Genomic DNA, 13,022 nt, shown 5'->3' on the forward strand with positions numbered 1-13,022 from the left:
GCCATTTGACATTTGGGGACCTCGAGGAATCGCAGCCATCTTGGAAAAATGTATTAAATAAAATACGTCTTTTTTTTGTATTTTGAAGTTAGGTGAATCTGCTAACAGCTGTCAAAGCCTAGTGTCATCTAGTATGGCCAGTGGCAATTAGCTGTCAGGAAGTTCAAATATAAAAAGGGTTTAACCGAGGAGTCCGGGGTAAGGTTTTTTTCCCTTACCACAAGCCGTATCCAACCGTTTTGCGAGGATCGTAGCCATAGGCACGACCTGTGCGAATGGTTTGGACACGAGCTACCTTGAATAAGGTACTATTGTTTGAACCCCATTTAAAACCTAAAATCTGTTTTTGCAATCACATTATTTAGCCCTAAAAAGTTTTCCTCCGGTAATTTTAGTAACTTTGTATTGCATAGCACTTGTGTACTAATAGTAACTAATTAATAATCTGTGGTACTAATTGGACTCTAGGGCGTATCATATCGGCGCGTCGATCTATTTCGCATTGCGTTTTGTCACCGCCATGTGATAGATCGTTTTTGTTAATGTTTTTATTTTTATAGCCGTAAAATATGCATCATAGATAAAAAATAAAAGAAAATATCTGTTAATTAATGAGATAACGCCATCGAGAGTCACATGGTAGTATTTTTATTTGGGTATATCAATAAAATTATGATATGATACTGATACGAGAATGTACTGTAAACACTAGCTCACTATTAAATTAAAGATAAATAAGTAACTTCACTCGTGCTTAATTTAGTTTGCCGCGAAATTCAACCAAACCAAACATTTCACAACAATAATAAACAGTAAATACGTTTTTGTTCGTCAAATTCAAACTCGCAAGCGAATTATCATTTAGCCGCATCCTTATATGTAAAATACTAAAAACATTGTAAGCCTATGGTAACGCATTACAGTTTTGAATCGATTGCAGGTGCAAAAATCCGTTATCGTATCAATTTAATGAAATTTGCAATAACTCAAATGCGACTGCTACCGACCGGCCGAGCGGACCGATCCGAAGTGTTCCGAAAGCATTGCGGAATGAGAGCGAGCGAGGAGTGAGTGCGGGTGCGAGCGGGATAGCAAAGTAATGATAGCATGGCAAACAAACATCACACATCACGTCTCATTGCTCATTATACATTACGCGGATTGTATAGGGACCGTGCGCGTTGGAGGGTCTGCCATCTTGTGGTCTGAATCGGAACCATAAACAGGCACATTTACACGTCAAGTGTTTTCTTGTGCATAGTAGGTTCTGCCATCTTGTGGGCTACATCGGAACAAAAAACATCACATTTACGCCTCGCGCCAAAAATCTGACGGCTCCTGTGCTGCCTCCTATAGTTCATGCACGCTCCCTATATTTCGTACCGACTACCGGCGTGTCAATCTATATTGATGCTTTACGAGTTTACGCGCGCTTCGGCCAGTCATGTGCTCGAGTGATGTTTGAAGTAATGCTTGGTTTCTCGGAGTGATGCGTAATGCAATATTACGCGTTTGAGTGATATCTCATTTGTGATGTTACGCGCATTACTTACACATGTCTACTAATTATGGCTCTAATGAGGTCTATTTTATTGAAATCCGCTTAATAGTTTAGGCGTCGAGAAGAAAAAGTATGATTTCATATTTGGAGTCCTCTCAAGGCGGTTGGTTTCATTTTTCTTTAATAAAACAAGTGTAAACAGGTTGTGAAGGGTATGAGGAATCTACCGATACGTCATTTTTAAAAATCCGTCCAGTATCCTAAGCCAGTGTACTGAATCATCAGTACTTAAACCCATAACCCTACTTTCTGCAGATCACATACAAATGTATAGTTAAAAGTTGAATTCATATTCCTCCGAGTTTCCTATTAAGAGAATCTCCCCTGGAAGTGTATAAGCGCTAAACATAGATTCAGCAAGAATTTTCTATACCAAGATGTACTTTTTCCGCAAAGATATCCAGGACTTTTTCGTGTAGAATTTAAGAAGCTTCAATGTTGCCTTACACCATATTTTCATAAAGAACGTCGATTTTGAGTAAAACGCAAATTTTTCCTGGGTGGTACACATTTTCCAAGATGGCTGCTATTCCTCGAGGTCCTTAAATGTCAAATGTGGGCATAAGAGGCCTTTAATTTATATACATACCAAATTTCATGACTGTTCCAGAGATTTCGAGTTTGGTCCTAATCAGATTGTGCTACTAAGATATGAAGTGGTTAGGGATCGCGTTGGACAAATACGGTAGTTAGAAGAAAATACCTTTTTGTAAAACGGGACCAAGACCAATTACCGATTTACAAAAACTCACAGGCTATGAAAAATAGCACAACTATCCTATTCACCGATCTGAATCGCAATATACCGATGTCCGGTATATAATTAATGGATAACCTCACCACCGACAGGGCACGAGGGCACCTTAGGCTGGTCGAGAAAAGGAACTTCTAGGTCTAGCGAGTTTCGTGGTTTTAATATTTAATAGCTCCCTACTAAAAGTTCGATTAGGTATCTCGTTAACCAGGAAACTTTTACGAAGCCTAAGGTGATAAGGTTATCCATTACCGGGCATCCTCTATTTCAGTGCCAATCACTGTTTAGTTGTTTATTTACCCTACAAAATTTTAAACATAAATCAAACAAGACAGTGACTTTTTTAATTTATTAGATGTTTAAAAGTCTATGTGGAGGCGACAGCTTTCTTGGGGGTGGGCTTGCCCTCCTTGAAGCCGTTGCGGAAGCGCCTCCTGACGATCTTGAGATGGCGCATGCGGCCGGTGCCGGTGGTCTTCCTGCGCTTAGCCTTCACTGACCAGTGGTCTGCAATAGATAACAAACATGACTTTAATGCCAGTGGACGAAATGTAATACTTAATACAAAACTCTTGTCTTTTAAGCTAACTGCACCGACTTTGATATGATAATGTGGAAGCAAAACATTTTTGACAGAAATGAAAATGAATGATGAAGTACCTAACAAATTTTGGCCAAACGCGAGTTGGACTTTAACCTTAAAGCGCATGGCACAGGCACACTCCATCCGACGTGCGAGCGAGATGTCGCTATAATACGCGCATAGCTTTGTCTCGCTAAAACTTCAGAACGACGTGCAAATCGGATGCAGTGTGCCGTGCACCTAAGGGTTCCATGCCATCAAACTATTTTATCAAACAGATCTACAACACCAATAAAATAAATTTTGGTTTTTGTTTTTGTATTATTTGTTGCTGTACTGGCAATAGAAAAACGCACTGAGAAAATTAATTCTGTACACCTACAGTGGTTCTCAAGACTATGCCTATTAACACACAGATAGATGATGTCCTCCCAGACGCATCCGTCGACGGCGACACCCGGACAAATCAGGTATTCTGTACATTATAACGTGTATGGGCTCGAACGTGACTTGCGAAACCGAGTTTTGTTTTAAACTTCCGACCGCAAGTCGATACTGAGATACTAAAGTTAGTAATAGGGTTCAGATTGCTGCCTTTTGACAAAACAAATAAAGATACTGGCTATACTGCTCTAATCTTAATACAATTATTATTCTATGAAATACTATCATAGTAGTCTCATGCATGTCTATGTTTTATTGTATTCACACAAAATACAATAAAACTTATTGCAATGCATGAAATTTTTTTTCATTAATTTTGATGATGATGATGAATGATATTATAATTAGTTATGTTACCTTAAGTAGGATTTTACATTTTTGAATGGAATTAAAAGTACATTTTTTTTCTATAAAACCTTTACAACTCGTAAACTAATCAAATGTCACATTCATCACACACAAGCACCCTAAATGAGATTAAAAACCAGAACCTACAGCTACATAGGCAGGATTTTACTAAATTGGTACATATTATTTTTGAAGTATCTTTTTTGAAGAGATATAATATTCCTCACATGCTAGAAGTTATTTCCCACTGATCACTGAAGAGTTAAAGCATTAAAAATGGATAAGTACATAACAATCAAACATCTCGAGAGTATGATAGTAAAAACAAGTACAGTACAATCTCACCATTCCAGCACTAATGCTGGCATAAGAAAGCCAGATGACTGGAAGTTAGAGCAAATCTGCTTATTATATTTATGTTTTAGTATGATGAAGCAATACACTACACTAATATCCTAAATTCAAAGAAAATTGTACTGTTATATGGATTTTAGGCATTTATGAACATATTTAAGAGTGATAATGTAAAGGGACATAGTAGATTTGGTGATAGAATGATCCCTTACACCCTTGTTTTAGTGCTGGACTACCCAGGTGTACCAGACCATGCAAGTGCTAGATTTCTGATATTTTACTGTACGAAAGAAAGGTTGTCTGAAATTTTTACCAAATGATAAAATGACATTATCATTTGCATAGTTCTCTCAGTTGATTTACCTACATTATACAAGGAATTAATCAAAAAGCAGATTACTTCCTCAATCAGTGTAGGATGATAATTACTAATTATTATTCCTGGTTTATAAATTTAATGTGCACTCTTTAGTTGTTTTAATAATAATTTAGATGAGTGTATATGAAGTACAGTCGGCATTAAATAGATAGTAACGATCAAAGTGGCAAAATATATCGGAACACAACCTTATTTGTATGGTGACAAGGTTAGTTATGTATAATTTGTCCACTATCTATTTGGTGCTGACTGTACATCTAACATACGATATAAAATACATAAAACACACGAGCTTTGTATTAAAAAAATGAGAGAAACTTACAGGAACGGAGCTTTGCCGCTGGGTATCCACACTGGGCGCATTTTGATTTCTGGATGTGGTACGAGGATCTACCACACCTCCGGCAGAGTGTGTGGGTCTTATTCCGGCGCTTTCCGAAACTTGACGTACCTTTCGTCTGAAATAAACATTGAAGGTTAAAAGTAAACAACCACACTCATCTAATAACTATGCCGTATTTTCGATGAATACATTTAATAGGACACATTTTGCGCAATAATATAGACATTTCATTCATAGAAAACAACGATTATAATGGATTAAAAATTAAAGAAAATAGAATACACTACCATCTTGCCGACTTTGACAAGAAAAGAATCTAAACGTCAAAATTGACAACCACTTCGACGCACGCATGACGCACGGGAAGCAGTGCTGCCAGGAAATATCAGATACGTTTAAGTATGGTACAAATAAAGTGATACGTAAAATGCTGAAATTCACAAATTGCTAGGATCTTTCTCTTTTAATCTCACTAGCTCAACGAAGGGAGGGAGGGGTGTTAGGGTTGGCAACGCGCATGTATCTCCTCTGGAGTAGCAGGCGCACATAGGCTACGGAGACTGCTTACCATCAGGCGGGCCGTATGCTTGTTTGCCACCGACGTAGTATTAAAAAAAACTAAGACGTGAAAATCGAAGTTCGAAAATTGCGGGCATTTTTCTCTGTCACTATGATTAAGACTTAGTGAGAGTAAAAGAGAAAGATCCCCGCAATTTTTGAATTTCGGTTTTCACGGTAGGCCCCCAGACCTGATAAAGTGTGGATGTAATTGGCACTAAAGGCCTGTTCGATCGTGTGGCGGGTAGTCCGCTAAGGACGCAGCTATAAGTGAGAGCGAGAAAGAGAGTATGCTTGACCGGACCAAGGTCTCACTCCGGTACGCCCGTCTGTTGTAGCATTTACAACACGGTTTATTAAAAACCATATTAAGACTTGTATCTAATTACGAGCTTGGTGCGGTCAAATATTCCTTTCACTCCGCTTTGGCAATAAATCCTTGTGCTCGTTTTAATTCGCCCTTTTTTGGAAATTCGTCGTCCCGTTATGATCTGGCAATATTGCATGTATGTCATTGTCAAATGAATTGTTTTCGTTGTCATCTTGTTCTGTGTTTTGTTTTTTGTTTTCTTGATTTGACAACAGCGTCTTTCGTTCCCAGTTCTTTGTCAAAAAATGTTTTTACCAGAAATTGTTCATTTACCATGATCACTTCACTTGGTATTATTAATTAAGGAATATAACTAATATTTTCTAAAAAAGAAAAAAAAGAAAAAAGAAGGGAAAAGTGTGGACTGAATGAAGATGTAGTGACAAAAATTGAGAAAGGTATGTTGAGATGGTTTGGACACGTGGAAAGAATGAGTGAAAGAAGGTTAACAAAGAGAGTGTATAAGGGAGAAGTAGAAGAGGGAGCTGGAAGGGGTAGACCTCGGCGGACTTTCTCTGATCAAATCGGGGAAATCCTGAAAAAAGGCCAGGTCAAGAGCACCCTAAACCGACGAGCATGTATGAGGAATGTCATGAAAGTGAAGGAAGCGAAAGAGGTATGTCAGGATCGTAGCAAGTGGAAATCCGTGGTCTCTGCCTACCCCTTCGGGAAATAGGCGTGATTATATGTATGTATGTATTTTCTAAAACCGCGCCAGTCATGGAGTTTTTCCTGCGCTCAGAAAGTGAAGACGAGGCTAAACCTTTTATGACCACTGTGCCGATAAAAGGAGAACCAAAGTGTGAGACCGAGGATCCTACCGGACCAAGGGCTTTCCGTCCAGACCTGTGCGATGTCCATGTCAAGGTTGAACCTTTAGAGAATTTAGACATAGAAGGTTAGCAACTATGCCCCATTAATAATAATTAATTTTATAATAATTATTTTTATCGTTAAAATTATATACAAATGGCCATAATTTGGGGATCATAGTACTGCTTCTCTTGTAATGCCAATTTCTTGACATAAATGTTTTTTTAATTTAATTTGCAACTTTTGAGATCCCTAAATTTTCTGTTAGCTTTATTCATTATACTAAATAAGTAGCAGATATTGTAACGAGTATAGCTAAAAATCAAGTAACGCCCTGCATGTTCAATATTTCATTCATATTATGTATTGCCAAATATAATCCAAATTTATACATTAAGTATATTAATAGAAAACACAAAGTTGTATACTAGTTTATTCCATTTATTTGTAAGAAAAGAATACAAAGTGGTTAAACACCTGCCTATCCTCCATAAAAAAAAAGAGTATTCAATCTCTGCTAAAATACAACCTCAAAGTATTTTTTTGTTACAGTGGCATGTCTAACAGAGGGGACTGTTAAGAAAGAATCAATAATAGTTGATGCAGAATTTGAAGCTACTGGAGATAGTCATATTGTTACTAGTCATGGCAGCCAGATAGAAGTATGCATCACCAAGGAATCATGCTCAAGTCCAACTCTGGATGAATTTGTTATTAACAAAAACTTTCTTAAATGCAGAATCTGCCAGAAAATATTAGACAATAATTCAAATCTTACTATGCACATGCTTACTCATGATATAGACAAATCTAGCATAAAGAAAAAAAGGAATAAAAATAAAGAAGTGACTGCTTGTAAAATTTGCTGCATGCAGTTTACAAATTCCCGTACTTATTCTAAACACATGCAAACACATGTATTTGAAAAGCCATTTAAATGTGAGTTCTGTGAGAAGGCGTTTAATTCAAAATATTTACTTACAAATCATGAGCGAACTCATACTGGGGAAAAACCTTTTTCTTGTGATCTTTGTGACAAGAAGTTTACAGAAAAAGTAAATTTAAACAGACATAAGAGAAGTCACTCAGGAGTCAAGCCTTACAGCTGTGATGTGTGCTCAAATAGTTTTCACTTGTAAACAGAATTTAGAAGCACATATGATATGCTCACATACAGATGAACAACGGTGGGAATTTGAATGCCAATTTTGTAATAAACGGTGCCCTAATAAGAATGAATTGAGAAGACACCTAAGAACCCACACTGGTGAAAGACCTTATTCATGTGACATTTGTAAAAAAAGTTTTAACCGGAAGTATTACTTAGTACCCCATATACGAGTCCACAATAATGAGAGACCTTTCGGATGCGAAATTTGTAACAAAAGGTTTGTGAGTAAACATGATTGCAATAAGCATTTAAAAATCCACATGACTAAACGAAAATAATTGACTTTATGTTTTATATAATCAAGGGTAATTTTTTTTGTAAATTCAAATAAGATAGATAGGCAGACAATAGGTGGTCTTATTGCAGAAAACTGATATCTTCCTAATAGCCTTTGGGATACATTTTTGAAATTATTTACATTATAGGTAATGAAATATTTCACTTAACACATCCACTGCCAGACAAAAAACGGCGCACTACAGAAACCGGTGGTCTATAGCTGCGTACAAAACAAACAGCCCAGCGAGTTGTCCGAACAAAGATCTGAACAAAGTTCACGAGCGCCCACCAGGTGGGTTCCCGGCAGTGAATGTGTTAAATATTGACCTTATGTTTTAAGCAAAAGGATTGAAATTGTAATAACAAGCTGCCAGTTTTGTTAACTTCAGCTATATTGCTAGAATTAGACCAAGCTAAATTGGCAGCAATTTTGATAGCCCAGACAGTGCAATTGTTAAATAAACGTCATAATTTCATAGAAGTTTGAGATTCAAAATTACACTTGCACCATCTAGGCTATCAAAATCGCTGCCAACTTAGCTTGGTCTGACTAAAGGTAATATTTGGTAATATGTTGTGTTATACATATACAAGGTGCCCGTGAGCATTGCGAGACATTTTAACTAAGCATTCCTGGTAATATTTAGAAACTAAAATGTCATATAAAATTTTCTGGATTAGGCCTAGTTTCAGAGATAATTAAAATTTAATTTAATGTTTTTTGAAATCATTCTATCGCCATAAGTCGGTACAAAACACATTTTTGACTGCGGTATTGCCACTTTGTGGTCTAGTCTGGACATACCTATTGATTGACATCGAAAAATGAAAAAAAGTGGCTGTGACATAATCGGACAGACAGACAGAATCTATAAGGGTTGCGTTTTTTGCCATTTGGCTACGGAACCCTAAAAATGTATTCGAGAGGCTACCCCCAAATAAATAAATAAACTTTTTAGTTAATTTTAGGTTATGTGTTTATCAATAAAAATACGTTTTATGTACAGGAGTGTTCAAAAAAGGAAAAAAAAAAATTTTTTTGTCGAATTTCATACATTTTTTTTGCCATCAGGAATGCACCGGCAAAATCTCTCGCAATGCTCACGGGCACCTTGTATATCAAACTCAGTACTCAGACTCGTCGTCTATCTCTAACAAATATGTTAGAAAGAGAGGCGAATAGCAATTACAGTTCACAGGCCTTTATTTATAAAAACGCAACCCAGTAAGTTTAATAAATTAATAAATGTTTTAAATGAACTGATTGGTTTTTAGTTGATATCATTTTATTCCCCCCTTTCCACTGACTATGTTTGAGCGAAGTACGCACTACGTACGTACGCAACAGCCGCCGCAGCCGGAAGGCGGAAGCGGCCGCTCATGGGGGGTATCGAAAGAAGTCCAGTTGGAGAGGCCAATGTACATCGTGTGAACAGCCCAGTTCATGTGCATGTGCAAGAGCTTGAGTCCAGGAAGTTTTACTCAAACTTATACCTTTGTGCTATCTGTGCCTTATGCCTTGAGTTAGGTGAGTTGTCAAAATTTCGCATGCACCGATAGTTTAGCTTTATTTCTTTTCAACAAATAAATAATTAACCTTTTGCTTCGCTTGAAGAAATAATTTTGTGTTATCTACTTGCCTGCGGATTTTTTCGTCTTTCGCATTATTGAAAAGTACATTAATATAAAGAAAATCTAATCGATTTCAGGTGTGTACGCATTTAAACTTTATTATTATGACGATGCCATTTTATAACTTATTATGAAGTTAACGTACCTAAACTAAACTCAACTTTCGTTTTGGTCTTCCTTTCAATTCGTTTTTTGTCTAGTTTTGGAAAAATTGTGACTCGGTTTAAAATTCTAGATATCAGTGGTAATGGAGCTGCTTGATGTCATGAAGAACTTAACTATCAAACATCCAGAAAAAGACAGTCAACAGTTGCTATTCAAATCAATTGCTGCAGATATTGACGATGTGCCCACGGAAGTAGTTCTTGCCGAGTACACAGATAAAACCTTGCTCATACTATCACAATACCAAAAAATTGGCAGCATGTTAACAGTAAAAAAAGATGAAGTCCATAATCCCCTTGGGAGTAGTGATATTTATACAACAAACGTTATTTTTGGTGCTACAGGAGAGGAGCAACAAGTAGCAGCAAGGTACCTGGCAGAGGCCATCAAAATAACTAAACCACTGAACATCTTCATCAACCTGAAGTCCTATGATATTGAGACTTTAAAGGCCTGTGTGGATATCGTACAAGACCTTAGGAGGGATCAGGGTAATTAAAATGTCTTTAACAAACATTAAGAGATTTAAGCCTGTCCACAAGTATTATGGTCAACTGGTGTTGGGTCCCCCTGGTGCTGGCAAGACAACATATTGTTGTAAAATGTCTCAGTTGTTGCGTAAGTTCAGAAGAAAAGTGGTAATTGTCAACTTAGATCCTGCTAATGAACTTATGTCTTATGAGCCAGATATAGACATCAGACAACTTATAGTCCTTGAAGAAGTTATGGATCAGTACAACTTGGGACCTAATGGAGCATTATTGTATTGCATGGAATTTTTAGAACAAAACATAGACTGGCTGTTAAATCAAATTGAAGGAGAAAACTCAACTAATTTCATATTTGACATGCCTGGACAGGTAGAATTGTACTGCCACCATAAAAGTCTATCAAACATATTTTCCAAGCTATCTGAACAAAGTAATCTTCAGTTGTGTGTTGTGCACTTGGTTGATTCCCACCATTGCTCAGACGCAGGAAAATTTATCTCTGCATTAATGTTGTCATTAAGTGCCATGTTGAAAATAGGACTTCCACATATTAATTTGTTAACTAAGGTAGACCTTCTTAAGAAAACACATGGATAAATTGCAATTTGGTATAGACTTTTACACTGATGTATTGGATCTGAACTATTTGGTTGATTGTCTTGATACTGATGCATTTACTAAAAAGTACAAAAAGTTAAATGAAGCTTTAGTTTCCGTAATTGAAGATTACAGTTTAGTATCATTTCAACTTGTGGACATGTTGAAAGATGATAGTTTAGTCAAAGTGAAGAATTTAGTTGATAAGGCCAATGGGCATGTTTTCAAAGCGGAAGAGGGCAGGCACATAAACAGTATGTTAGCTTGTGCAATGGGAGTTGGTGAAACAAATGATATAGAATGATTATTGAATAAAATATGTACTTCTTAAATCTTAGTGTGTTTTAATGCTACTTAACCTGTGTTGATTTTAGTTAGTGCCATGAATAGAGTTAAAATTTTATTGATCCAATAAAGCTATTAAAAGTGGTTATTCTGGGGCTGCTTTATAAATGCATGATGTATCCTGTAAGTGTAAGGATTTTGTATGATCATGCAGAAGGGGTTAAGTTTTTTTCGTAATAACTTTAAGTACCAGTAGGTACTAAATAGTACAAATACAGAGTATGCTCTTGTTTTTTTACCTAGTAATAAGTATAGTACAGCTAGGGTTACTATTAATTGTGACGTTACCTATGAAACCTGAGGGCCTACCGCGAATCACGTTCGACGTGTTGCCTCTGTCGCAATTGTACATTCGTACGTAAGTGTGACAGGGAGGCAACACGTCGAACGTGGTTCGCGGTAGGCCCTCTGGATCTTTTGTTAAGGGCGCTCACGCCATACTGCGTAGCGCAGCGTTTATAAAATGTGTTTGTGCACGTATAGTGGAGCCGTTAACCACATATAGTACGATAAATTTTATCGACAAATCACCCCTCATAACCTGTTTTTTCTCAACCATTTTAAAAATGCACCCTTCCAAAGTTTTTTGGCGCCAAACACGACTGCACTTGGTTAATGTACCAGTGTTTTGTACCCAGTACCCACGGGTTTTGGTGTCATTGAATTCGGCAGAATTGGGGTAGTGATATAGGCTATGTTCCGCAGCGAGCGATAAAAGGCTGATATGACATAGGCTATATAAATTTCGAAAATGGCGCCTGCAAATGAAAAAGGGGATCTTACCGTAGCAATATAACTAATATAAGTATGAAATGAAAGCTAGGGAAAATACCATTTCAACAAACACTTAAGTCCGTAATAAAATTATTATAAAAACACAAATTAAACCCATCTGCTTAAAAACATTAACTGAAAAGGGAAAAGCAAGTATGTATCACAATTCCTATATTAGTTGAACTAAATACTTTACCGTTATGCATAACAAATCTCTATTCTTTGTGGACGATTGTACCTCAAATAATGCCTGTCAGGTCAGTTTCTGCTTTAACCTTTTTGAACTCTATTAAGTTAGAATAGCTTGCGGATTATGTACAAAAATTTGTACGCGGGGTCCCAGGAGGGTACCACATTTTATGTTGCACACGTTACCTAGGTTAAATATTTCGTACAATGCCTGATTGTGATTGCCTATCAATTTACACATTATTAAGACCGCCTGTTGTCTGCCTGTAAATTTAATCAATTGTTTATTTTTCTTGTATATTTTTACCGAGGTGTGCCACTAAAGAGTATTCTATCTATCTATTATTAAAGTTAATATAGGTAATTCTTACTTTCAGATGACATCTAAAAATAAACAAGATTTATATGAGAAGCTTTCCAAAATTGAATTAGAACTAGACAACTTGCTCGATGGGGGTGAGAAAGCCATCAGAGTACATCTGCTACACCAATATAATGATGTCAAAGACGCTGCTCAAATAGTCATCAATTACATAGCTAATGTCGAAGGAACCACTGTCACCGAAATCCATAAGCGTTTAAATCTCAGTGAATGAATAAAACAATTTCATAATGATGGAACGTTTTATTTGAAGACAAATACAACTGTTTACATTTTAAATTCATCCAATATTTTTTTGTGTCCAAACTAAATAGTAATGAACGTTTTTAAAGAATTCTCTTTATTAGGTTACATTCTAAGTTATAAGTGTTTTCAAAAAAGCCACAGTTCCACGTTTGCTACAGTTCAGTTACGAAAATGTTATGTATTACCACAAGTATTCTAATATATTTTGATTACAATTATGTTGACAATATTAAGTGACTATCGT

General features: G+C 36.5%; 4 protein-coding genes across 4 annotated transcripts; 3 read left to right on the forward strand and 1 right to left on the reverse strand.

Moving 5' to 3' along the window:
* Window positions 1–2,649: 2,649 nt before the first annotated feature.
* Window positions 2,650–5,136, reverse strand: LOC133533607 (large ribosomal subunit protein eL37). Its single transcript, XM_061872613.1, has 3 exons — window positions 5,054–5,136; window positions 4,746–4,881; window positions 2,650–2,822 (listed from the first exon to the last, which is right to left on the reverse strand). The coding sequence occupies exons 1-3, from the start codon at window positions 5,054–5,056 to the stop codon at window positions 2,683–2,685; spliced, it is 279 nt and encodes a 92-aa protein (XP_061728597.1). The 5' UTR covers window positions 5,057–5,136; the 3' UTR covers window positions 2,650–2,682.
* A 1,261-nt stretch (window positions 5,137–6,397) lies between these two features.
* On the forward strand, window positions 6,398–7,820 carry LOC133533609 (zinc finger protein 141-like). Its single transcript, XM_061872615.1, has 2 exons — window positions 6,398–6,592; window positions 7,060–7,820. Exons 1-2 carry the CDS (start codon window positions 6,415–6,417, stop codon window positions 7,644–7,646), a joined length of 765 nt encoding a protein of 254 aa, XP_061728599.1. The 5' UTR covers window positions 6,398–6,414; the 3' UTR covers window positions 7,647–7,820.
* Window positions 7,821–9,349: 1,529 nt separating this feature from the next.
* On the forward strand, window positions 9,350–12,766 carry LOC133533610 (proteasome assembly chaperone 3-like). Its single transcript, XM_061872616.1, has 3 exons — window positions 9,350–9,485; window positions 9,825–10,245; window positions 12,528–12,766. Exons 2-3 carry the CDS (start codon window positions 9,837–9,839, stop codon window positions 12,536–12,538), a joined length of 420 nt encoding a protein of 139 aa, XP_061728600.1. The 5' UTR covers window positions 9,350–9,485; window positions 9,825–9,836; the 3' UTR covers window positions 12,539–12,766.
* Window positions 10,243–11,174, forward strand: LOC133533608 (GPN-loop GTPase 2-like). Its single transcript, XM_061872614.1, is given in 2 exon segments — window positions 10,243–10,827; window positions 10,829–11,174. Coding segments are annotated over 2 exon segments (891 nt in total). The 5' UTR covers window positions 10,243–10,254; the 3' UTR covers window positions 11,147–11,174.
* Window positions 12,767–13,022: the final 256 nt, after the last annotated feature.

Source organism: Cydia pomonella, unplaced genomic scaffold (genome assembly GCF_033807575.1).
Source record: "Cydia pomonella isolate Wapato2018A unplaced genomic scaffold, ilCydPomo1 PGA_scaffold_183, whole genome shotgun sequence".
Classification (NCBI taxonomy): domain Eukaryota; kingdom Metazoa; phylum Arthropoda; class Insecta; order Lepidoptera; family Tortricidae; genus Cydia; species Cydia pomonella.

Coding starts and splice junctions, on each gene's coding strand:
- LOC133533610 (XM_061872616.1), top strand. CDS start 9,837: ATGGAGCTGCTTGATGTCATGAAGAACTTAACTATCAAACATCCAGAA.
- LOC133533609 (XM_061872615.1), top strand. CDS start 6,415: ATGGAGTTTTTCCTGCGCTCAGAAAGTGAAGACGAGGCTAAACCTTTT. Junction 6,593..7,059: donor AGAGAATTTAGACATAGAAG/GTTAGCAACTAT, acceptor TTTTTGTTACAG/TGGCATGTCTAACAGAGGGG.
- LOC133533607 (XM_061872613.1), bottom strand. Junction 2,823..4,745: donor AGCGGCAAAGCTCCGTTCCT/GTAAGTTTCTCT, acceptor TATCTATTGCAG/ACCACTGGTCAGTGAAGGCT.